This window comes from Anticarsia gemmatalis, chromosome 28 (assembly GCF_050436995.1).
Source record: "Anticarsia gemmatalis isolate Benzon Research Colony breed Stoneville strain chromosome 28, ilAntGemm2 primary, whole genome shotgun sequence".
NCBI lineage: Eukaryota > Metazoa > Arthropoda > Insecta > Lepidoptera > Erebidae > Anticarsia > Anticarsia gemmatalis.
Window position 1 is genome coordinate 6228199 of NC_134772.1, and position 27205 is coordinate 6255403.

General features: G+C 41.0%; 1 protein-coding gene across 2 annotated transcripts in view; it reads right to left on the reverse strand.

The window, feature by feature from the left end:
* Sos (Son of sevenless guanine nucleotide exchange factor) overlaps positions 1-27205 on the reverse strand; it is a 40199-nt gene that overhangs the window by 8415 nt on the left and 4579 nt on the right. The window contains exons 3-27 of one of the 2 annotated variants that reach the window (XM_076132478.1): positions 24576-24713; positions 23594-23770; positions 22662-22868; positions 21730-21859; positions 21279-21382; positions 20806-20973; positions 20151-20215; positions 19370-19500; positions 18564-18673; positions 17937-18060; positions 14792-14933; positions 14303-14447; positions 12826-13027; positions 12173-12280; positions 10967-11078; positions 10111-10267; positions 8215-8394; positions 7542-7637; positions 7095-7277; positions 6226-6388; positions 5047-5168; positions 4259-4378; positions 2381-2471; positions 1227-1313; positions 283-406 (exon numbers count right to left, since the gene is read on the reverse strand). In XM_076132478.1, the coding sequence (XP_075988593.1) occupies positions 283-406; positions 1227-1313; positions 2381-2471; positions 4259-4378; positions 5047-5168; positions 6226-6388; positions 7095-7277; positions 7542-7637; positions 8215-8394; positions 10111-10267; positions 10967-11078; positions 12173-12280; positions 12826-13027; positions 14303-14447; positions 14792-14933; positions 17937-18060; positions 18564-18673; positions 19370-19500; positions 20151-20215; positions 20806-20973; positions 21279-21382; positions 21730-21859; positions 22662-22868; positions 23594-23770; positions 24576-24713 (3386 nt within the window). The remainder of the gene's footprint in view (positions 1-282; positions 407-1226; positions 1314-2380; positions 2472-4258; positions 4379-5046; positions 5169-6225; positions 6389-7094; positions 7278-7541; positions 7638-8214; positions 8395-10110; positions 10268-10966; positions 11079-12172; positions 12281-12825; positions 13028-14302; positions 14448-14791; positions 14934-17936; positions 18061-18563; positions 18674-19369; positions 19501-20150; positions 20216-20805; positions 20974-21278; positions 21383-21729; positions 21860-22661; positions 22869-23593; positions 23771-24575; positions 24714-27205) is intronic. The other variant, XM_076132479.1, reaches the window with a different exon arrangement.

Sequence of the window (27205 nt, forward strand, 5' to 3'; positions counted from 1 at the left end):
GGGACATTAACGGGTTAAATATTAGGTCGGGGAAAAAGTCTTTTCGCATTATAGTATGTATGAACTTGTAATAAAATCTCTTTGGCTTCAAGAATCACAAATAAGTACACGGTTCATAAGGTTTCTTTAAGTGAGCTCGTGAAGTACCCAAATATGGAGCTCTTTTGTGTAGAGAAAAGATTTTATTACAAGTTCATACATACTATATCCGAAAAGACTTTTTCCCCGACCTAATATATTATTTACGTCGAATCTAAAAGCGATATATAATGGCGTACATACTTGTTGTTGTGCGTGGGCTTGTTCTTGTCGAAGAGCGCGAGGCCCTTGTCGAACAGACTGAGCTGGCTCAGCTGGCTCAGAGAGCAGCGGTCCAGCCGCGGACTCACTATCTCGGACTTGCTGCCTGTAAGCAAAACACATACTAATTAGTGTTAAGCAGGACACGCGGATATAAGCTTTCAATAAGAATGTTTGTTACACTTTTATGTTAAAATTATAAAACAGTCTAGCTGACCCGGCAAACGTTATTTTGCCATATAAATAAAAAAAATAGTGTCACTTAGGGGTAATATGCAATATGCTAACAAAATTTCATGAGAATCAGTCGAGCCGTTTCGGAGGAGTACGGTAACTAACATTGTAACATGGAAATCCATGCTAATATTATAAATGCGAAAGTAACTCTGTCCGTCTGTTACTCAATCACACCTAAACTACTGAACCAATTTGCATGAAATTTGGTATGGAGATACCCGAGAAAGGACTTAGGTTACTTTTTCCCCGGGAAAATGACGTATTCCTATGGAAAAATTCAGGTGGCGGATGAAGTCGCGGGTGAAAGCTAGTTTTATATAATACTAACTTTTACCCGCGAATTCGAATTGGCTCATTAGTTTAGGCGTGATTGAGTAACAGGCAGACAGAGTTACTTTCGAATTCATAATATTAGTATGGATAAGCTCATATTATTCTACAATCATTAGCTTTTATATTTGGTGTCATTTGATTATATTTATTTACTAATTTATTGTACTAACAATTTTATACTCAAAGCACATTATTTTATTTTTTTCTGAGAGACGCTGTACTTTATAAATCAAAAGCATAATATTTTAGTACAATTTATATTACAATTTATATATATACAAATATTATATTATACAAAACTTGCCTCGTCAGCTAGTAAAGTTAATATATTATTATTTAAGTATATGTTCGCTCACCTCTGTGGTCGTCGTGGTGCATGTGTATAGGTAACGACACCACCGACTGTCCGTCCCACGCCGACGTGGGGGATATTTGCGATACGCCTGTAATATAACACACAAATATTATAATAACTAGTGATAATGGTCTAATCCAACCCGCACTTGGTCAGCGTGGTGGACTCAAGGCCTAACCCCTGCCCCTCATTTGGGAGGAGACCCCTGCCCTGCAGTAGGACAGTAATGGGTTAAAACAAAAAGCACAACGGACAACCAGACCCGAAACAATTATCTGTGCATCGCACAAATAATAATTGTTCCGTGTGGGAATCGAACCCACGACCTCCCGATGTAATGGTAGCGTCGTGGCGATCTAAACCACAGCGCCACGCAAATAATTGTCTTACTAATAAATGTCGTGTAAGCTTCTGATTAGTTATCTCGGCCTGAGATTCGAACCCAAAACCATTGAACCACAGACAAATTTAAAAAAATAAAATAAAATAAGTCACGTTTGTATGTACATATCTGTATGTACGTACTCACGTGTGTATGTAGATATGTATGTATGTATACATGTAGGTATGTTTGTGTGTATACATGTGTGTATGTATGTATGTATGTATGTATGTATGTATATGTTACTGTAAAAGCCCGAACTGTGGCAAATCCTAAGATTTTCCGGTAAAACCTAAGATTTACCAACTCTCAATGGTAAAAGTCCGAACAAGCCAGAGTTTAAAAACTATGTTACGATATATAAAAAAATCCTCCTTCATAACTATGTTTATAACTATTTCACGGTATAATTATATACTGTGACATAGTTATAAAGCAGGAGTTTTGGGCATAGCGACATGGGTAGGTTAGGTTAGAAGGCTAAGGTGGGAGCGAGCGAAGCGAAGCTCCCACCTTAGCCTTCGTGGTTATTTTTTTTTAACCACCCAGAAGGAGGAGCCCCGCGAAGCGGGGCTCCGGCGACATCTCGATATCATCAAGTGAATATAGGTAAAAGTTCGAAATAAAGTAATTGTTCGGACTTTTACCATTGCGAGTTGGTAAATCTTAGGTTATACCGGAAAATCTTAGGATTTACCACCGTTCGGGCTTTTACAGTAACATATATATGTATGTATATATATGTATATGTATATATGTATGTGTATACGTACTAAGGTTGTCGTCGTTGTTATGCGACTGCGTGTCGTGTTGTCGCCGCGACCATTTCACGGCCTTCAGAGACAGGTCCGGGTACTTGCGCGGCTGAAACATACACAATTACATTTTAACTCAAGTACTACAGTTAATGAATAAGTGTCAGATAACATATTCGCTAGATAAAGTGACAATAAATGTATGAAAACCACTGGCAGAATTACATATGATAAACTATCGGTGATAGCCGTGTGGTGTAAGTTGGTACCTCCCACGCAAGTGATTGCAGGTTCCAACCCGAGGCAACACACCTATGTTTTTCCAAGTGATGTGTGTATTAGAAATAATGATCACTTGTTCCAACGGTGAAGGAAAACATCGTGATGCAACATTGCATGCCTGAGAGTTGTTTAGAACAGTTCTTGAAGGTATGCTAAGTTCCCAACCTGTACTTGGCCAGCGTAATGGACTCAAGGCCTAACCCCTCCCTCATTACGGGAGCAGACCCTTACCCAGCAGTGGGGAAAATTAATGGGTTAAATTGATTATCTATATTAATAAAAATGAATCACAGAAATGTATGTATGCGCATAACTTTTCAACAACTAAACTAAATTGATTAATTCTTTTTTTAATATGTTTGTAATTGTCGGGACAGGGTTTGTATGGGATCGATGGGATCAAAATTCCCACGGGATTTTAATCAAATTATCTGGGGGCACGGAAGTGCCCCCGCAAGTCGAGCAAAAAAAAGCGGCACGGCCGTACCATCCTTTTCTCGAAGCAATTCGGGCTATTTTTGACACCCCTATAATTTCGTTGTGGATAAAACAAGAAGCCTGAATTTTCAGCAACTAATCAGTCATTGTATAAACACGGTATATTTAAAATTTCAGTCAATTTGAACCAGTAGTTTAAGAATGACAACTTGTTAAAGTTTCTGAATTTTGTCACTCACTGATTCACTGATTCACTGACTCACTGACTCACCGATCATCAAAAGTCTAAGGTACTTCTAGCAGACTTAGAAGCTTCAAATTTAGAATACAAATAGAGTTTAGTGTCTTAGTCATGGGAAAAATTTAATATTTTCTAATTTCGGTTCAGTTTTCTAAATACACTAACTGCAACAATAACTTTGTAATTTCATATAAATGTATAGGATTACAAGGTTACATTTGCAGTTAATGAATCATTATTACTGTAGAAAATAAAATAAATAGGTGTAGATAGGTACCTACTATATGAGGCATAACGGGAGGGGGTATAGGGTGGGTAAGGGTGTTTAGCCCATGAAACTGAACAACATTCCCTTAGGAAAAGATGTTGAATTATGAAAAAAAAAACGTCTTTACATACAAATTGGACTTATGTTTCCTTTACAAAAAGAAGTCAGATGCCATCAAAAACATTCTGTAAAATTCCCAAGTCTCGCCTTAAAAAGTTGTGAGATCGATATAATACCAAGTCGATTAATCTATCATGTCTGTATGTTATTATCATGCCAATTAAAAAAAATACGTTTAAAACAAAATAGATTGACTTGGTCATCGCAAGAAAACACAAATTCGCCATTAACATTTCGGGAGCATTGGCTTCTCTTCTTGCTGTGTAGTGTGATACAAACTAATAATCAAATCATGCGATGGCCAGGTCGGTCTATTTGTTTTAAACGTATTTTATTTTTAATTGGCACGATAATAACATACAGACTAAATAGATTAATCGACTTGGTATTATATCGATCTCACAACTTTTTAAGGCGAGACTTGGGAATTTTACAGAATGTTTTTGATGGCATACTACTTATACCTGGACGAAGTCGGGCCAGTCCGCTAGTACTTAAATAAAGTAAAAGATAATATTTCAGTAGTATAACTGTAGTAATAACTCACAAACTTAGGCATCTGTTTGACGGGCGGCCGGGGCTCGATCTCCAAGCTCTTGTTGTACAAGTAGTTGGTGATCTCGTTGTCGTCCTTGCCCGGGAACGGATCCAGCGTCTCTAGGAATGCCTGCAAACATAAATAATAGTTTAACAAATTATATTTTTTCATGAATTACACATGTTCTCCGAGACATGAAGGTCTATACAACAATTTTTTTTTTCTTTGTGCCCTTTTGGTTTCTATCCATACTCCATACCAATATTATAAATGCGAAAGTAACTCTGTCTGTCTGTCTGTTACTCAATCACGCCTAAACTACTGCACCAATTTGCATGAAATTTGGTATGGAGATATTTTGATACCCGAGAAAGGACATATGCTCCTTCTTACCCCGGGAAAATTACGCATGTTTAAGGGAAAATTCAGGTGGCGGACAGAGTCGCGGGTAAAAACTAGTATTATATACAGGATACTCTGTTACTTTAAAATGTACAATGACTTGGATATAAATCTGTAATGTCGTATATTTATGTATAAATAAATAAATTTGAATCATTGGTCCAGGCCACTAACAAAAACATATAAAAAAGAATATCTTTTTTTGATTGATGATTTGAAGTAGAGAATTCTACGAGACATTAGCGTACACTGCTGGGTATTTTCTGTGAAGTGGGAATTTTCTACGTACTTGTATTATTGAATATACCGAATCTAGACCCACACTCACGCTAGGAGACCACCAGGTTACTCAGCAGGTACTTAAAGCCCTTGTCCAGCAGTGGGCCAGTACTCACCCGGGTCTTAGGCTCGACAGTGAGGCAGTAGGGCTGGTTCTGGTACTGCTGGATCTCGCCCGTGATCTCCGCCACCTTGCGCCGCTTCGAGAAGTTGATCAGCTCCGAGTCTTGTAGGTAATCTGCAAGGTAACGTATATCTGTTAGATAACTGTTTATTACTAAGGTTTATAATAACTTGTAGCTTTGTTACAGTTAGCATGGATTTAAAGTAGTATAAGAAAATATCAGTCTGGCCTTTCTTACAAACTATGTAGTCGGCTTCCAGTCTCACCGGATGCAGCTGAATACCAGTGTTTTACATGAAGCGACTGTCTATCTGACCTCCACAAGACAGTTACCTGGGTTGTGGAAGTAATAACATAATACTTTTCGGTAAGACTGGTTGTTAACGACTGTCAAAGATCTTCGAAAATGACACCCGGAGCCACAATTTAACATGCCATCCGAAACACGGAGGAATTGGATATGTATAATATTGTCACCCATCCACGGAACAACCTCCTTAACGAGCCACGAGTTCCTCTTCATTTTATTTATTTTAGTAGTGGCTTAGTTAACAACAGCCACGCGGATTGATCTCTGAGGTTAAGTGTTATAAGTAACTGTGTTGTGTAGGTCCGATAGACAGTCGCTCCATGTAAAACACTGGTATCCAACTGCATCCGGTGAGACTGGAAGCCGACATCAACACAGTTAGGAACAAAGGCTAAGCTGATATATACTTATACTAGCTGACCCGGCAAACGTTGTTTTGCCATAAACATTAAAGAAAAGAACATGGTCCAGCGGACAAAATTGTGAATCTAAACCATTCTCAGATCCCCTTGAACACACACAAAAAAATTATCCAAAGCGGTCCAGTCGTTTAAGAGAAGTTCAGTGACATACATACAGAGAATCTATACTAATATTATAAAGCTGAAGAGTTTGTTTGTTTGTTTGAACGCGCTAATCTCGGGAACTACTGGTCCGATTTGAAAAATTCTTTCAGTTTTAGATAGCCCATTCATCGAGGAAGGCTATAGGCTATATATCATCACGCTACGACCAATAGGAGCAGAGTACGACTGAAAAATGTTACAAAAACGGGGAAAATTATGATTCTCTTATGTGACGCAAGCGAAGTTGCGCGGGTCAGCTAGTTATATATATAAAGATAGTGTAATAATCACTTACCTAGGTTCCCCTCTTCTATATGCAATATATTGGTGAGGTACATGCCGAAGAAGGGCACGCACGGCGGGTTGATGCTGCGCAGTCGCTCCTGGTAGCGGCGGAAGTGGTCCGAGTTCAACTCCCGGAACTCTTCTAATGCCTTTATTAGCCGGATGGGGACCATCTGACAAAAATATAGTAGGTATATTTAATTTTATAAATATACATGTAATTGTAATGCAACGGGTCCTAAATGCGATTAAAAATTGAAAGTAAGGATACCTTATTTGTTTACCCGACGTTTCGATCGAATTACATCGACCGCGGGCACGTCTGGTAAATAAATAAGGCGCGGTTAATATTATTTATTTGTACGAGTCGCGAGAGTTTAAAATCGATAATTTATAAATATATTTGTGAAATTTATACGGTCATCTGATTCTAAATCAAGCAGAGCTTGCAGTGTAACCAGACAACTGATAACCCATATAAGACAAGTCACGTCAAGCCCTTCGGGCGGCTTGACCGACTGTGACACTAGGTGGGCAACTAACCATACGATAAGAGCTCACCGGTCGTTAAACGATCAGCGAGTGTAAGCTACCTTTAACGAAGACATACATTTACATAGATGGGTGGCGGAAAAATTCTCATACGAAGAACTTTTCTTTAATATTAAAAAAAACTGCTTTCAAATAACAGGCACAAAATATAACAAAACCCGATATATGTAGAACACGCAAATATTCACAAAGAGTAATACTGCCGTCCTCTAACTATAATGCCGTTATCTACAAAATTGTTTTTGTAGATAACGGCATTATAGTTAGAGGACGGCAGAATACAGATGGTGGTAAGGGTCCAAGCCACCTCGCTCGCTGGTGGTGTACCTGGAAGGTGTTCCGCAGGCGATGCACGGAGGCGCTGCCGCAGGCCGCCACGACGGCCAGCACGCCGTTGAAGTTGTTCAGGTCCCGCAGCGCGATGGCCACCTCCAGGAACCGGCACACCACGCCCACGCGCTCGTCCAGGTTCTCGCTCTCCACTATCCATTTCTCCATCCAGCGGGTGAACTGGGGATGGAAAATTGGTTTTTATTTATTTTACATTTAAACCAGGATTTTTTGCATCGATGCACGGGAGATGCAGACAACAACTATATCGATATTTCTGTTTATTTCCCTGTTTCGCATAGAATTAAACCGGTTTGGATAAAATTTGGCATGGTCTTAGATTAGACCTATCCTAGGAACAACGCGATACGAGCTGTATACATAAACAAGAGTTAAATTTGGAAAACAACAGTCAAAGGCGAATAATTTTACAGTATGACTCACATTGGTGGTATGTTTGATGATCCGCAGTAGGTTGGGGCTGGTCTTCTCCTTGTCTTTCTTCGTCCACACCGCGCCCACCAGCTCCGAAGGTTTCACCTACAAACAACACACTATTACTAGTAGTTCATAGTCAGTATCGCTCAGCGGTAAACGATCAGTGAGCTAGGTAACTTGTACATCACATAGATGTAGGTGCAGTGTTTGAGCTGAGCGTCATTCGGCCAATCAGTCAGTCGGTCAGTCGGTCAGTCAGTCGGTCAGTTAGTCGGTCAGTCAGTCGGTCAGTCGGTCAGTCAGTCACTCGGTCAGTCACTCGGTCAGTCACTCGGTCAGTCAATCGGTCAGTCAGTCGGTCGGTCGGTCAGTCAGTCGGTCAGTCAGTAAGTCGGTCGGTCAGTCGGTCAGTCAGTCGGTCAGTCAGTCAGCCGGTCGGTCAGTCAGTCAGTCAGTCGGTCAGTCGGTCAGTCGGTCAGTCGGTCGGTCGGTCGGTCGGTCGGTCAGTCAGTCAGTCGGTCGGTCGGTCGGTCGGTCGGTCAGTCAGTCAGTCATTCCGTCAGTCAGTCAGTCCGTCAGTCAGTCAGTCCGTCAGTCAGTCAGTCGGTCAGTCAGTCAGTCAGTGAGTCAGTCAGTCAGCCAGCCAGTCAGTCGGTCAGTCAGTGAGTGAGGCACGTACCTGTCGGTAGAGGTGGAACTCGAGCAGCGTGAGCTGGCGCGCGAGCTCGAGCGGGTGCAGCGCCAGCGGGTGCCACGCCACGCGCTCGGGCTCGGCCACGTGGCGCAGCACGGCGGGCGGCGCCTTGTCGAACACGTGCGACACGCCGCCCGGCAACTCCGACTCCGCCGCCTGCCCGCTCTAACACACACACCACACGTGTCAATAGCCCCACAAAATGACCCTATACTCTTTAAAATATAGCTTGATTAAAATGACAGTTCTAAGCAAAACAGATGACACAACTTTGTAGCGACGTCTAACGAGTATTACAAATTGAAACACGAAAAATCTGTCTTGTCTAGCATTATAACTATTTTTTAAATACAGATCCTCAATTAGAAATCAGAATAATTCAATACAATCAGCCTTTAAACTAAAAATCAGTACTATTTTCTTAAGTCTTAAAAATAAACCTAATAATTTTCAACCTCTCTACAAGGCTACGTCATGTTGCAAAAATTTTAGTGAGGAGACACAATTGATAAGAGTAAATCGATTGATTAATCGTTAATCGCGAAGTACACTTTGATACTATTTGTGACCAAGAATTATTAATGAATCTCCAAGATTGTTCCAGCGATTCTGATGATAGCGATGAGGATTATACTGATTTAGGATGCGCACCATTAACTGCGCATCTTATATTACTATCATCCTCATCCCTATCATCAGAATTGCACCATTAACTGAATAATTTAATTTTATTTAACCGTTTTCATTGTTTTATTTAATTGATCCTAATTAATACTAAACTAGGAGAGGTCTCTATGCGGTGTTAAAAGTAGGGCTGATCGTCCTATACGAATTTTCTTAAACAATAAGATTCACAACAACAATTCGTAAAAAGCAAATTCAAAAATAATTTAATCGAATATAATTTTTTTTTGGATTCGATTTTTCGCTATCGATTTTGATCAATACTTCTACAACCCTAGTCAAAACAGTTTGACATCTGTCATTCTAATCAAGCTATATTTTAAAGACTATAGATCTGCTATTTATATTAATGAAGAATTAGGCTAAGACTGACTCAGTCAGCTTGCAGCCACGGCTAGTAAAACTTGCGCTGCAACGGTTCTTCACAAAAATGTACTTAAATTTCGAAATTGGTTTTCTTTAACTTTCTTGCTTTTTCTTTAATTCAAACTCCTTTCCACTTAAGCGTTGATTTCCTCTTATCACTACTTAAACTTGCCCTACGTTGTTTATCTATTCAATAGCGTTTAAGCTGACATAAACACGACAATTTGCGAACTGAACTACCGCTAAATGTACCTCAGAAACCGGGCATTAAACTTTCTTACTCATCTATACTATATATACTATATAATATTATAAAGCTGAAGAGTTTGTTTGTTTGAACGCGCTAATCTCGGGAACTACTGGTCCGATTTGAAAAATTCTTTCAGTGTCAGATAGCCCATTTATCGAGGAAGGCTATAGGCTATATATCATCACGCTACGACCAATAGGAGCAGAGAACCAGTGAAAAATGTTACAAAAACGGGGAAAATTATGATTCTCTTATGTGACGCAAGCGAAGTTGCGCGGGTCAGCTAGTCTATACTAATATTATAAAGCTGAAGAGTTTGTTTGTTTGTTTGAACGCACAAATATCAGGAAATACTAGTCCAATTTGAAAAATTCTTTCAGTGTTTGATAGCCCATTTATCGCGGAAGGCTGTAGGCTATATATCATCACGCTACGACTAATAGGAGTAGAGTAGCAGTAAAAAATGTTACAAAAACGGGGAAAATTTTGACCCATTCTTATGTGATGCAAGCGAAGTTGCGCGGGTCAGCTAGTAAACTATAATTTGTATCAACTTCCACAAGTTTCCCTGCATCTCTCACCTTCCTCTGCAGAGTCTTGAGCACGCTCTGCACCCACTTCCTCATGGGCTTGCCGTCGACTGACTCCAGGAAGTCGCGCAGCTTGTCCAGCAGCGCCGGCTCGCGCTCAAAGTCGTAGAAGTGCTGGTCCACCCAGTGTCTCAGGACATTTATCACCCTGGGTGACACCGAATCACACATATAACATATGCTACCCGTCCGAATAACTAACACTAAAGGAGGCATGTCATACTATGACATTGAAGCTGGCTGTCGCCAAACTCAGCTGATGGCAATAAAAAGGAATAAGAAACTTTTAGAACTTAAAATGATCAGCCGTATTTCGTCGTATTTTGCACTAATAATGCTATATGACGGTGCTTACAGTATAATTTCTTATGTAAGTACTAGGGTATGTATGTATAGCTGCACATACTTCATATGGCACGACACGCCCACATGACCCTTCCTCTTGTGTTAAAAATTCCGTGTACACGACAGTTAACGATGTGTATCTAAATATAGCAACAAGCCGCTTGAGAGAATACTCGAAAAAGTGGTCCACTGATGGTAAAGTTATAATTATTTAATCGTAGAAGTGCTGGTCCACCCAGTGTCAGAGCACGTTGATCACCCTGGCCAACACCGAATCACGTTTATTATTTAATTTTTTATTTATATTTTCTTATAATTATTTATTTATGCTACCTGGCAGTTAACTTAATGACTCGTATTCATGGTTAACATCTGTTTAGCAAAATATTATAATGCAACAGGTCATAAACGCGATTAGATAGTCTGGTAAAGACTGATTTAGGCAGTAAGTCTGCCTTGTACATCAGAGTAAAGACTTCAATATACTGTGTTAGAAACTCACCGAAACTTGACGGGCTGTTGGAACTCCTTGCGGTACCTCTTCCAGTCTTCCCGCGCGGTGTTCTTGCTTAACTTCTCAGCGTCACTGCTCGCCACGCTCTCTATACTATCCACTAAACATTACATATTTATATTAGTTTATAGTATTATTTATATGACATACAATCTACTAATACATAATACATTTTCTAATATAATATTTACAAATAAATATATGTACGCGTACTCCCACACAACAGTTATATAACGTTAGAAACTGACTTATAACATTTGTTTTTTAACCAAATTTGTTTTTAAAATTGTATTAAAATTGTTTTGTTATCGTGTTACACAATGTTGTATAACTTTATATAACTGCTGTGTGGGAGCATCCTAAAACATAATAATACTATACTTAATTATACATAAAACAAAAAAATGTATAATTAATATCTACACTATAAACATCTACACTCAGAAACATCACTTTGACCAGCGTTCGGACATTTATTTAAAACAATAATTACACAGCATTTTTCAGCCCATGTCATAACTTCTGAATAAATATCAGATAGCTTATCAAAATGTTATTTTGTACCTCAGAAGTCTACAACATTAACTTACAAAACAATATAGAGGTAAATAATCTTATGGCCATTTGAAGTCCTTAACCAGTTAGAAATTAGTGGATTTAATTAATGTCATAATACAATTAGATATTTTTTTTCATAGATGTAATAGGTTTTTACGTCGTATACTGCTGAGGCGCCCATAGCCAGTTGCGCTCACCAATCGGTAAACGATCTGTGGGTTAAGCAACCATTGGCGCGGTCATTCCATAGATGGGTGACCGCATAGTGGTATTTGAACTGGGCGTCTCCGTGTTTCGGAGGGCACGTTAAAAGTCGGTGCCGGTTGTTGTCTACTAAGATAACAGTCGTTAAGCCACGTCAAAGGCCTCTCTGGCGGCTTGAACATCTTTGACACTAGGTTGACCACTAACCATACGACAAACAAACAAACGTCGTATACTATTAAGTGGAACTGGTTCTTGCGATTTTAATGGTGCAAGAAGCATATTTTCAAGGAGTCACTATTGTATGCTTCTGATGTATAAATTTTGACAGTTGTTTTCAAACATATTCAGTTGCTAGATTATCAGACATAAGGAGTAAAACTGGCTGTGTTGTTTTTGAGTGGTATACTACATAGTTAGTAAGGTTAGTACCTAGATGACCTAGGTTGTAAAACTCGAAGTCCATGAGCGATGAGTTGAGCGAGGAGCTCAGTGAGGAGCTGGGACTCAGTTCCCTCCGCGGCGTCCTTATCCGATAGACTTGCGTGCGCAATACAATTTATATACATATAGAATTACGATACATAATGTCTTCTTAGTCGATATTTGACTATGAAAGCCGGTTTCCTTGAAACTAGTCAACATTGCTGTAATTTTTTTTATAGTCTCGTGTGTACAATATTACTTGTATATTGCACACTATCTATTACATTACTCTTATAGTCCGGTGTGACGTACAAACGACCTGTGAGAGATCAGGAACAGAAACTCAAACTTTTTACTCAGGGGAATCACTAAGAATTTGTTGACAGAATAACTCAGGAATATTTTTAGTGGTCCGAATCTTTATTCGAATACTATGCAACAGTGGAGACTAAATCGTCATATAACTAACATGTCACCGGACTACTATTCAGAATATTCTCATGGAAAGAACGGCATAATAAGACCATGCTACACCCAGAAATCGAACCCGAGACAACATTATCGATCGTATACACTATCGCTACGCTGTCAATAATATTATTTTCGTATATTAAGGCAATACCTAATAATTTTCATACAAAATCAACATGTCTACTCACCGGATCGCGGCGTGAGTGTGAGTGACGAGTGCGAATCATAAACATCGCTGGGCTCCGGTATCCGGAACCTCTCGATGAGCAGGTCCAGCAGCTCGGCGGGCGAGCAGAACGACCGGTACGTGGTCAGGAACGTGCGCACCAGGTTCAGGTCCGCGTAGATGTGATACGTTAGACGTTCCACTAGCTTCAGTAATGTTGCTCCCTAGACGAAACAATATATAGTATTGTATAAATATGTTACTTATTATGAAAATAGTCAATCTTCTTCTTGTCTTCTTGTCGTATGGTTAGTGGTCAACCTAGTGTCAAGGTTGTTCAAGCCGCCCGAAGGCCTTTGACATGGCTTAACGACTGTTATCTTAGTAGACAACAACCGGGACCGACTTTTTAAGTGCCCTCCGAAGCACGGAGACGCCCTGTTCAAATACCACTATGATGTTGAGGCGCCCATAGCCAGTTGCGATCACCGGTCGTTAAGCGATGTATGGGTTAAGCAAACCTTGGCACGGTCAATCCATAGATGGGGTACCGCATAGTGGCATTTGAACTGGACGTCTCTGTGCTTCGGAAAGCACAAAAAGCAAGCAAGCATAAAAAGTTGGTCCCGGTTGTTGTCAATTAGGATAAGTCGTTAAGCCATGTCAAAGGCCTCTGAGCGGCTTGAATCACTTTGACACTTGGTTGACCACTAACCATACGATAATAAGAAAAATAATTTTGGTTTGAATTTGATTATAATTATGTAAAACAGTGATTGGCAAAGAAAATACTTAGTCAGGTTATCATAACATTCACTCGTTCAATCATTCACTCGATCAATCATTCACTCGTACATTCATTCACTCTTTCAATCATTAATTCGTTCATTCATTCACTCGTTCAATCATTCACTAGTTCAATCTTTCACTAGTTCAATCTTTCACTCGTTCTATCATTCACTCGTTCAATCATTCAATCACTAACTTACGAAATCAATCATTCACTCGTTCAATCATTCACTCGTTCAGTCATTCACTCGTCCAATCATTCACTCGTTCAGTCATTCACTCGTTCAATCATTCAATCACTAACTTACAAAATCAATCATTCACTCGTTCAATCATTCACTCGTTCATTTATTCAATTACTAACTTACGAAATCAATCATTCACTCGTTCAATCATTCAATCACTAACTTACAAAATCAATCATTCACTCGTTCAATCATTCAATCACTAACTTACGAAATCAATCATTCACTCGTTCAATCATTCAATCACTAACTTACAAAATCAATCATTCACTCGTTCAATCATTCACTCGTTCATTTATTCAATTACTAACTTACGAAATCAATCATTCACTCGATCAATCATTCACTCGTACAATCATTCACTCGTTCATTCATTCGCTCGTTCGATAATTTACTCACTCGTTTACTGGTTCACTCACTCGTTCACTCATTCATTCCTTCGTTCGCTCACTCCACCTCACTGACCTTGATGAGCGGCTGCGAGGCGTGGTGGCGCGTGGCGGCGTGGTCCTCCAGCACGATGTTGTCGGGCGAGTCGGGCACCGCGAACCGGTACAGCGACGCCGGCGGCAGCTTCAGCGGGTGCCGCTTCTCCAGGTCCAGCAGGATGCTGCGCAGAACACGTTGACAGATTATACACTATGCCCCAATAAAGCTTGCTATACATACACTACTGAAAATTGGTCAGTTTCAACTAAACTGGTCATCTGCTACTAATAAGCCAACAAGATACCAAACTGACTTATCAAGCACCCGGTCCAACATAGACTATCTACATTACACATTATTACACCGACCAGTTCCAATAAAACTGACCACGTGCCAACAATAGTATATCAACTCACCTATCAAGCACCCTATCCAACAGACGTACCACACTATCAACTACTACACCGGCCAGTTCCAATAAAACCGGCCACGTGCCAACAATAAGTCACGACTGACACAACTGACCTATCAAGCACCCTGTCCAACATGGGCTTGGTGTTCAACATGACGAGGTCGCACATCCAGTTCCGCTTCTCTGCGCACGACGCGCACGCCAGCACCACGGGCGGGCCAACCCGTGGGCACAGCTCGACCATGTGACGACCCTCTGGAAACAACAGTACATAATAATAATACACTCAGCGGCAGAAAAAGTGGCCCAAGCGCTTATCGTGAATTTGTAAACAAATTAAGTAATATATGAAAGATATATTGTTGTAAGTAGTTGCGAAGTGATCTGTTTAGTGTTATGAAGTGTTGAATTTCAGATTAATTTAAGTGACGGATGACTTTTTCTAACAATGTGTGTTAGAACTGAATTCAGTGTGGATTCGAGAGGTCAGTTGAATTCTGTATTTTGAAATATTGCTGCACGGAAACGATTTTCTTTATGATTTTTATTGATTATTGGTCTATTTAGATTTTAGAAAAGATTTGAAGATGCCACTTACTGCTGAACAAGTGGCTTAGGTGGTCTTGTTGTCCGATCAGGGCCATTACCATTGAGAGGTGGCTGCATTTTTCAATGTATCGCGTACCACTTTAAGGTCTGCGATTAGGAGGTATCGTGAGACTAGTCTCTACACGCGGCGACCAGGAAGTGGACGAACACGATGTACATCCGCAAGAGATGACCGATTTGTTAACCTCGAGGTGCTGAGAAACCGCTTTCTGACAGCGTTTGAGATTCACTAGAGGCTTCAAGCGGCACGCGGAGTCATTCTTAGTGAACGGAACATGAGGCGAAGAATAAAAGAACGTAATTTACGGGCAGGAAGACCAACCCGAGTACCAGAACTCGAGAGACACCATCGAGTTGCGCGATTACGATTTGCTCGTAAACATGTGAATTGGCTATCGACCAATGGAGCAAGTTCTTGTTAACCGATGAGTGCTGAGTAGCATTAAGAGCACCAAATGGTCGTGAGAGAGTGTAAAGACGCCATTAAGGACGGTTTTTTCCCAACACAACACGTCAGACGGTCAGTTACAAAGGTAGGTCTGTTATGGTATGGAGAGGTGTATGTTTGGAGGCACGTACGGAGCTTGTCATCGTAGATCAGCGCCTAACAGCAGCCGGGTACATTGAAGAAATCTTCCAAGACCATGTTGTACCACTTATGGATTTCATTGGTCGGGAGGATTAACTCTAATGCAGTTTAATGCGCGCGCTCATAGCGCCCGCGTTGTGGAATCGCACCTTGCTGATATCGGGATTCAAAAACTGGCTTAGCCTGCTCGCAGTCCAGGCATCAACCCCATAGAACATGTCTAGCACATGCTAAAAAACAGTGTATGTGCACTGCCCAACCCACCGGAATCACTTGGTGAGCGAAGAACCGCTCTAGTCAGAGTGTGGGATAAAGTTCTTCAAGAAGTAATTAAAATATCCTCCAAAGCATACCAGAATGCATGCAGGTCACCATAAATGCTAGAGGAGGTAACACGCGGTATAAACTAGATTTTTTCTTTGGTGCAGAATTAGATTTTTGCAAAAACTTTCAATAAGCGATTTCGACAAAAGCTGTATTTTTTAATTTTTCCCATTTTTGATTAAAAATTACGACTATTTAGTGTAAATTGTAACTAAACTTGTGTATAAACTGTTTAACTAATAGTTATAGCCAAAATAATAACCATATATTGATATTCTAAAAAGTTTTATCGTAGTTTTGCTTTGGGCCACTTTTTCTGCCGCTAAGTGTATGTTAATAACTTATATTTTATTCTATGAATAACTTCTCAGCACGGACAGAAGAGCATACAACAGCCGCGCAGAGGTCTCGGATTCGAAAACTGAGTCGGGACAATAATAATCAATTCTAGAGTTTCCTAATACCTAACCACGTATAGTGTTTAATGTTTAGCGAATTCCGTGGAATTCTCCGAGCTTCCAGAGTTCTGCCTCTGTGGCGCAGTGATTCAAGTCGCCACGCCGCTACCATTGCGGAAAAAACAACTCCCGCACTAAGATTTGCTCTTATGTCGCGGGCACTTTAACAAACATGTAAACAACGGACACAAAGACCGCCTCCGTGGCGCAGTGGTTTAGGTCGCCACGCCAATATCATCGCGTCGAGAGGTCGTGGTTTCGATTCCCACACGGAGCAATTATTTGTGCGATCCACAAATAATTGTTTCGGGTATGGTTGTACTCTGTGTCCGTTGTTTGTATGTTCGTAAAAGACCCCTGGACACAAGAGCTATTTTTAGTGCGAGAGTTGTCTTTTAAAATAAAGAAAAACTTCTTGTCCCGACTCGGTATTCGAATCCGAGACCACGAGCTGGCGACGCAATGGTATCGAAAACCACTACGCAAACCACTGCACAACGGAGGCAGTTATAGTCGAAATTCTTTTCACCAATGCATTATTAGCTACTATTTTATTTCACACAAAACAATTATTTGTGCGAATAGTTGTTTCTTGTCTGATTGCACTTTGTGTCCGTTGTTTGTTTGTTCGTAAAAGACCCCGGGACACAAGAGCTATTTTTAGTGCGGGAGTTGTCTTTTAAAGAAAAAGACTTCTTGTCCCGACTCGGTATTCGAATCCGAGACCACGAGCTGGCGACGCAATGGTATCGAAAACCACTACACAAACCACGGAGGTAGTCAAAATCAAAATTCTCTTCACCAATCCATTATTAGCTACTAGTTTTTACCCGCGACTTCGTCAGCCACCTGAATTTTCCCATGGAAATGTATCATTTTCCCAGGGTAAAAAGTAACGTATGTCCTTTCTCGGGTATCGAAATATCTCCATACCAAATTTCATGCAAATTGGTTCTGTAGTTTAGGCGTGATTGAGTAGCAGACAGACAGACCGAGTTTTAGACAGAGTTTGTTTGTTTGTTTGAACGCGCTAATCTCAGGAACTACTGGTACGATTTTAAAAATCCTTTCAGTGTTAGATAGTCCGTTTATCGAGGAAGGCTATAGGCTATATAACATCACGCTACGGCCATTAGGACCGGAGTAGCAACGAAAAATGTTACAAAAACGGGGAAAATTATGACCCATTCTCTCCTCGGTGACGCAAGCGAAGTTGCGCGGGTCAGCTAGTTTATAATATTAGTACGGACTATTGTTGGTACACAAGTGACACTATACCTTCAGTATCCTGTCTGTCGACGAGCTCCAGCTTCCTTACATGTAGTTTTTCCTTAAGCTTGAGCTGCTGAGAGCCGCCGCTGCTGCTGCCTCCACTGCTGCTCGTCACGCCCACTTGTAGAGACTGCACATACATACATACAAACAAACATTATATACAATACCCCGTCCTGGGTTAGTCTTCAACAAAATATAACTAAAAACTATTTGTATCTGATAGTGCCTCATATTATAGCTTTTATTCCAACTATGTTGGAGTCAGCTTCTAGTCTCACCGGATGCAGCTGAATACCAGTATTTTACATGCAGCCACTGTCTATCGGACCTCCACAACCCAGTTACCTGGGTTATAACACCCTTCGGTAAGACTGGTTGTCAGACTTCCAAGCTTCTGACTACAGTTAACGACTGTCAAAGATCTTTGAAAATGTCAGCCGGGACCCACAATATAACGTGCCTTCCGAAACATGGAGGAACTATATATGATGGTCACCCATCCACAAAACAACCTCGACAAGCGTACCTCAACCTCAGAGATCGATCTGTGCGGGTGTTAACTAGGCCATGAGTTCCTCTTCAGTCATAATAATGTTTTGTTCAGTTATTATAACGTCATATTATACTTACCGTGGGTACAATACTAGTACTAGGTTTGCACAGTAGCAGTAGTCCGTCGAACAAGTAGGCGCGACGCTCCGCTATACGCTTGCCCGGACCCATCTTTGATAACGTGTCCTCTGTCAATTGAAATATTGATTATATAAGTGTTTATTAAAACATGTAGCAATAACGTCTTTCTGGGAGATATCAGACACAGGGCCACTGGACACAGGGCCATAGGTGACGTGTGCTCTCGGACGCACGAGAGTCTATAAACTTTAACCACAAAATTCTTGACAAAAAAGTCTAGAATGAATTTTCAATCACGGTTAACACTAACTGTAAATAAATTTAACCAATAATACAGACACAACTTTTTGGCCCGATCCGGGATTCGAACCTGAGACATCTGCGCCAGCTTACTACTAATCGCGCCACAAACGCAATAAAAAATCAGCCACAATGAATTTCTTTTAGACCCATTTTTGCCTCAATGATGGACACGAATTTCCTCCCTTCGCTCCCGAAACCCTCTTTCAATTCGGGAGGAGACCTGGCCTTTTACTATAGTATAAAATAAATAAATATTAGGTCGGGGGAAAAAGTCTTTTCGCATTATAGTATGTACGAACTTGTTATAAAATCTCTTTGGCTTCAAGAATCACAAATGAGTACACGGTACATTAGGTTTCTTTCAGTGAGCTCGTGAGGTAGCCAAATATCGAGCTTTTTTGTGTAGATAAAAGATTTTATTACAAGTTCATACAGACTATAATGCGAAAAGACTTTTTCCCGACCCAATAATTTGCCCAGCAGTGGGACAATAATCTCACCTCTAATAAACTCATTGCAGCACTGTCCGATGTCCCTGTTGTCCCAGTTGTCCACGATGCGCGACAGTTCGTTACACTTCTCTATGGCCAGCTGTCGCCGGGCTCGCGTCGCCATACGAAGTGTAGCGTCCCTGAAACAATATACATTTCGTTTATAACCTAACCATACTAGCTAATCCGGCAAACGTTAATCTGCCATATAAATAAAAAAATAAGTGTCACTTAGGGATATGAAAAATAGATGTTGGCTGATTTTCAGACCTACTCAATATGTTCACAAAATATCATGAGAATCAGTCAAGTCCATTCGGAGGAGTACGGTAGCTAAGATTATGACATGGACATTTTATATAATAAGAGTTCTTCTTCTTATCGTATGGTTAGTGGTCAACCTAGTGTCAAAGTTGTTCGAGCCGTCCGAAGGCCTTTGACGTGGCTCAACGACTGTTATCTTAATTGACAACAACCGGGACCGACTTTTTACGTGCCCTCCGAAGCACGGAGACGCCCCGTTCAAATACCACTATGCGGTCACCCATCTATGGAATGACCGCGCCAAGGTTTACTTAACTCACAGATCGTTTACCGACCAGTGAGCGTAACTGGCTACGGGCGCCTCATATTTAAGATGATGTCTGTTATACCAGAGGGGCTAGGTACAGGTGGATGAACCTAACCCTCGTGATGGGCAAACAAAGATCATTTCACTTTGATTTTTGGGAATCAAATCTATAAAATCCCGCCATTAGTGTGTTATTGTAAATCAAAAGTGTTAACTTACATTTTGGGTCCATTTCCTAGAGCTTTTATTAGTAACTTTTTGATAGGATGTAGATTGCACTCCACCTGAAACAAAAATATAACATTACTAGACATTACAGACGTTGTCCTGTCTAATATTTTAAAAATCAATTCAAAACACATTTTCAGCGGACAAAATTGTGAATCTAAACCATTCTCAGATCCCCTTGAACACACAAAAAAAAATTGGTCCAGTCGTTTAAGAGAAGTTCAGTGACATACACACTTATAGAAGAATTATATATATAAAGATATGATTTTTAAGAAGCACTCTGATTTAATATTATGGTACAGTGTGAACCAATGTGGTCCAGTATAGTCCCATGCAGTCCAAGTATCTTTTCGTACTGTCCCATGCAATCCAAGTATATTTGAGCGTTGTCCACTGTGGTTCAGAGTGATCTATTATGGTACGATGTGATCCAATTTGTCACAGTGTGATCCATTGTGGTACAGTACTATCCAGTGTGATATGGTATGATTCAATTTGGTACAGTTTCGTCCAGTTTGGTACAGTACGTACCGTATCAGTGTGATCCACTGTCGTGCAGTATGATCCACTGTGGTACAGTATGATCCACTGCGAGACAAAGTGATCCATTATGGACCACTATAGTAGATATATGGTAGAGTACCTGCTTGAAGCTCTCGCGGTCCTCGTTGGCGGGCGCGATCTGCAGCAGCGCCAGCACGTAGTTGTGGTACAGGAACACGTGCGCCACGGGCGCCAGCAGCAGCTTGGGCAGGTAGTACTTCACCGCCAGCCGGAACCCGTGACCCGCCGTGTCGAGCCGCTCCGATAACTGTGGAGAAGTAATATAGGAGTTAGTTGTAGGGATACATCTGTACCTCTGCACCCTGCAACACGGTGTAGAAGTGAATGAATGAATGGAATGACCGAACGGAATAAATAAATGAATGGAATAAATGACATTTATTCATTCCATACATTCATTCGTTTCATTCATATATTCGTTACATTCATTAATTCCATTCAATTATTCTGTTCATTCATTCATTCGTTCCATTCAATTATTCTTTTCATTCGTTCATTCATTCATTCCATTCATTGGTTCCATTCATTCAGCTAGAGATAGGAGTGGCTCACGATAGGGTCGTCGACGATGCTCTGCAGCGCGTCGCGGGACTCCTTCCTGGTGACGATGTTGGCGTAGCGCACGTACGCGCGGAACTCCTCCACCTCCGCCAGCTCTGTACACACAATATAACGTACATACATATACACATTAGTATTTATATCATTTCTACAAAAATATGTTGTATCATATAAGGTGATTTTAAAACTTGAATTGATAAAAATAAAGAACTTTATATCTTCAATGCCTAAGCTATACTAATAATATAAAACTGAAGAGATTGTATGTTTGAACTCACTAATCTCAGGAACCGCCGGTCTCAAGAACCAATTTAGTTTAGTTGTTCAAAAGTTATACGCGTACATACATTAAGGCGATTCATTTTTAATTCTATAGATTAACGCGGCATGATTTTTTAACCTGCTAAAAAATCTCCAGATTTGCCCACTATTGGGATATTACCTTCGAAGCAGCTGCCGATGTAGGGCGTGGGCGAGTCCTGGGACATCTCCATGGCGTCCTCCAGGTTGCCCAGCAGCGTCACCGTCAGCTCGTATATGTCCACTATGTTCGCGAATATCAGCGAGATCGCCTGTTCGCAATACAAATACATACATTAGTTAATACATACATACATAAATTAACCGCCTCTCCCCATAGCGGTAGACCAGACAATGTCACTTGGTACGATCTTTACGAACTTCCCTTCCTTAATTCACTTCATTCATACATGTTGTCATACAGGACCGCCAGTTACGAGTAGCACTTGACCTCTTTGAAAGCCATCATGACTTTGTTATTAATATCGTCCTGGCCGATATTTGGACACGACGGCCTGCTTCATTGAACCAGCCAACTATGTATTTGTCTGTATATAGTGATTGACGATTCCAAACTAAGCAGAGCTTGAACTATGGTAACCGAATAACTGATAAACATACTTATATATTTCTTCTTATTTCTGTATCACCCGTAGGTTGACTGGTAGAGAATGCCATTGGCATTAAGTCCGCCTTTATACAACTTTTGTATATGAAGTAAATAAATAAATTAACAACCAGGCTCAGGACATCTACTCGTGCTAGTCACACAAATATTTTTCGAGAACGTTGCCGATCAGTGGGACCAGCAGTTTAAAATAACCGGGCAAGTGCAAGTAGGACTCGCGGAAGAAAGGCATTCCTACCAAAAAATATTGTATGGGGACCCCCTTATTATTTTTTATTTCTATGGCGGCAATGAAAGTACATAATTTAATTTTGTGAAAATTTCTGCTTCTTAGTTATTACGGTTTATGAGTTACAGTTTGGTCTCAGAAGGACAGATAGCAGAGGTTTAGAAACAGGTTTCCGTTTTAACCTTTTAGGTACGGAATCATATAAACAATTACTCACCCGACTATCTCTGTCGAGTATCTTCTCGAGCTCGTCCTTGAACACCCGGATGATGAGGTTGAGGTCCCGCAGGAAGTGCTTCTCGTCGGTGAGCAGGTCGCGCACCAGCTCGGCGTACGACAGCGAGCCGCGCCGCCCGCGCCTCTCGCCCGCGCCCGCCTCCGCCAGCACCAGCTCGTTCTCTTGGTAGAACATGTCCATTAGCACCTGCGAACAGAATGAATGACAATATGTTATAATCTATACTAATATTATAAAGCTGAAGAGTTTGTTTGTTTGAACGCGCTAATCTCAAAAACTACTGCTGCGAATTGAAAAATATTTATCGGGGTCGGCTATAGGCTATAGGATATATATCATCATGCTACGACCAATAGGAGCAAAGCACCAGTAAAAATGTTACAAAAACGGGTAAAATTTTGACCCATTCTCTCTTATGTGAAGCAAGCGAAGTTGCGCGGGTCAGCTTGTGTGTTAATATAGGTTACAGACTATCTGTGTATTTTTTTTTATTAAAATACACTTGCAGCTTTTTTGTGAAGGTTCACCCGAGGCAACACACTAATGTACTCTCCAAGTTATGTGTGTATTAGAAATATAAGATATAGTAAAGACAACATGCTTCAACGGTGAAGGAAAATCATCGTGAGAGTTCTTTAGGACAGTTCTTAAAGGTATGCAAAGTCTCCAAAGACAGACCGAATCTCGGAAGCTTTTTTCTTAGAGTCTCGATTGTACCTACTCCTTATATTTATCTTCTTTTTGTTTATGTAAATTTCCATAAAGTTGTTTATAAGCGGCCTTATTGGCACTACTTTGGCGAGCGAAGTCCCGGGACGAAAAACAGGATATATCAACCCTAAAATTTCTAAAATAGTCCATGCATGCAAGTAGACCTACACGGGTTGTCTGGTCAATGTGTGGTATATTACCTTGTCGGCGCACATAGCAGTCTTGATGTCGCGGCACGTGATGGTCTGGTAGCCGCTCTTCTGCGACACCTTCTTGACGAAGTTGCCGGCCAGCTTGAAGATGTCCGCCGACACGTACTCGATGATCGCGGTCATGAACGTCGTCACCGACACGTCGATCTTGTACAGGAGCACCTCCTACACACACATTAGATTATACTGAAGATTTTATTGATAGCAAGTGGCGTTCTGAAGCCCTGTGGGGCGAAGTTGCAATTTTATGTATCTTCGAAAAGTTTCTTTTGTTGGAGTGCTCCAAAAACATGAATTGGAAGATAATTCGATAGTAACATTTAAGGGCATCTTAAAGTCACTATAGACTTCTAATCGTACAGTACAATATTTATACAGTGCGCGATATAAACACGAATTCGAAGTAATCAAAAAGTATAGATTCTGCCAAACAACTTTAGCAGCGCAATAACACTAAGTCTGTTTGAATAGAAATGCAGGCGCGTCGACGAGGTCTATTTCGCTTCGATCGCCCGGTTGTCAGGTTCTAGTCCATTACATTTTTAAGGCCTTATCTTGAGTTTTTCAGAGGACGCAATTTTTTTTTTTTAATGTGTAGGCCCCCCTACCCATAAATAAAATAAAATGGAAGCTTAAGTTATAGTTTGTTAGGTCGCCAACCTTCTTCCAGACCGACATTTTGGGAAAAGGGTTGAGCCGGGGGATAAATAGCTTGCTTTTAAAAACGCAACCCTAAATGTACTATTCAGTCATCCGGGTAACCTCTGCACTACGTCTACGATATGTTTGCGTTCTAGCAGTTCTTCAAGTTATTTGGCACTTGTAACTTGAATTGAGCTAACAGTTCAAGGAAAACAATGTCTAAAGTACATACCTTAGGACACGAAGCAGGAGATAGAGAGGACTGGAAGAAAATGGGGGAGGCCTTTGCCCAGCAGTGGGACAGTACGAGCGAACAAAAAAAAAATACCTTAGTAAGCATATGATGTATCTTATCAGCGGGGAAGAGTCCTCGGCGGCTCTTCTTGGAGGTGGCGTCCCGGGCGTCCGTCAGCGCCCACTTGTCCAGCGGGCCGGGGAACGTGCGCGCCACGCGCTCCTCCACGTCCTGGACAAATACATACTTATATCGCTCTTTGTACATAAGGTCTAGGGGAACAAATGTCCTATGAAGCTGGACGATGGCACGACTGAAGTCTTCGTAACCAAAGCTATGGCTATCTCCAATACTTAATGATTTTAGTGTTTAAACGACTAACGTCATGCAAATTCAGTTGCGTTTGCTCATAGCCAGTTGTACTCCCCGGTCGGTAAAAGATCTGTGGGTTAAGCAACCGCTGGCGCGGTCATTCTATAGATGGGTGACCGCATAGTGGTATTTGAAATTAGCGTCTCTGTGCTTCGGAGGGCACGTAAAAAGTCGGTCCCGGTTCTTGTCGATTATAACAGTCGTTAAGCCATGTTAAAGGCCTTTCGGATGGCTTGAACAACTTTGACACTAGGTTGACCACTAACCATACGATAAATAGATAGTTGCTGAATGAATGTCGGCGGCGCGACTAGTGTACGAGCTGCAATGGATTTGTATGGCGGTAGACACTTGAAGACTAAAATCTGTTGATTGATATTCTGATGATATGATAGCCTTGTATACGAAAAGCTTTATTTTCATAACGATGAAAGGCCGGCGACACTTGTCGTAGAACATTTGTCCCCAAGTGTATAGGGCTTATAGGAGAAAATGGTTTAGGTATAGAATGCGCCACTTAACTTTGAATGTCTGAGGAGCGAATACAGTAATATTATTCTATGTTAAGTGATGTTCAATGCGTATATCTGTGTGTACAATGCACGTCAAAGTGACAAACACAACAAGATTGATAATGACAAAGACTTGAGAATTCTACACAGTCGATGGATGTTACTGCATCAAACTTCTGCTGCAGTTCAAAAGTTTAGCAACAAGCCACTGCGCAGGAGACGAAACATAAATACAAAAGACGTACAAGGAGTGCGTGTGACGGAGACGTAACAACGACGTGCTTCCGTTCTCTCACACTCCTTGTATACGTCCCTTGTATTTATGTTTAGTCTTCTGCGACTTGTAGCTATATTCAGACACATATTTAAGTGGCGCGTACTATGAAAGAAGAAGAGGTTTTGACAAAGTAGTGTCAAAATGGAAGTTATCTGACGGATTATTCTCGGAGAGCACGTAAAGCCATCCCCTCACCTCTTACTAGGCGTATCGGTTATTCGTCGCACCGGGCTATGAGAGTGATCTAATAGAGAGTGTATCTGTGTAATAATTGTGCACACACTTGGACACTATAAACAGTCTTGCATCATTAGATAGTTTCAATCAAACTGCCGTGGCCGAATGACGGTCAGGAAGACCCGAAGAGATCCGCAGTAGGACATTAAAATGTAATGTTTCTTTAATTTCAAATCAGTTTATAACTAATGAGTTATAGGGTTTACTTGGACACTACAGGTATTAAAACTTATTATACTTATAATTATATCGCGTTAAGCTTGGTGTTAATTCAATTTAGTCAAACTAACTTGTAGACTGGGTTTAGTAAACGACTGGCATGTTTGATATCACTCTTATGGAAAACTGCACATTTTAACTGATACAGTTATATAAAATAGACGACAAATCCATTGAATTTCAGTGCAGTAAAAGTTAGCTCTGATAAGTTATACAGTGTTTTGTCACTTTCAATTTTGAAACTGCGCTCACAAGTCGGTAAACGATCTGTGGGTTAAGCAACCGTTGGCGCGGTCATTCCATAGATGGGTGACCGCATAGTGGTATTTGAACTGGGCGTCTCCGTGCTTCGGAGGGCACGTTAAAAGTCGGTCCCGGTTGTTATCTACAACGATAACAGTCGTTAAGCCATGTCAAAGGCCTTCGGGCGGCTTAAAAACAACTTTGACACTAGGTTGACCACTAACCATACGATAAGAAGAAGAAGGTATTTGAGCTGGGCGTCTCCGTGCTTCGGAGGGCACGTAAAAAGTCGGTCCCGGCTGTTGTCTACTAAGATAACAGTCGTTAAGCCATGTCAAAGGCCTCTCGGGCGGCTTGAACAACTTTGATACTAGGTTGACCACTAACCATACGACCAACAAACAGTGAGTCAGAAGATTGTTATCGCAGGCGCGGGAGACCCAAACGGTGATGGCAGTGTGACCTGGACGCATTTGAAAAGGACTAATCAGAGCTTGCCGCCGATCGAGGGATTTGGAAGAGAAGGGGAGAGGCCTTTGCCCAGCAGTGAAACACGCAAACAGGCTAAGAAATTAGTGAGCGACAAAACACTGTATAACTAATTAAAGCTAACACGACGTTTATTAGTAAGACTATTAAGATTCCAGTAGATGGCGATTTTTTTTTATATAAATATTTAAAGCTGCATAACTGTCACTAAAGTTGCCCACCACTACGTCGGCGTCGTCTGAAATAAATCCGGCGACATGTGTCGGCGACTTAAGTATGTGAATACTTAAGAGTGACGTCAGACTAGCCAGTGGTTAACTAAACCCAACCACAGATGAATTAGCCTCGCTACACACATATTCGGGTCGACATTC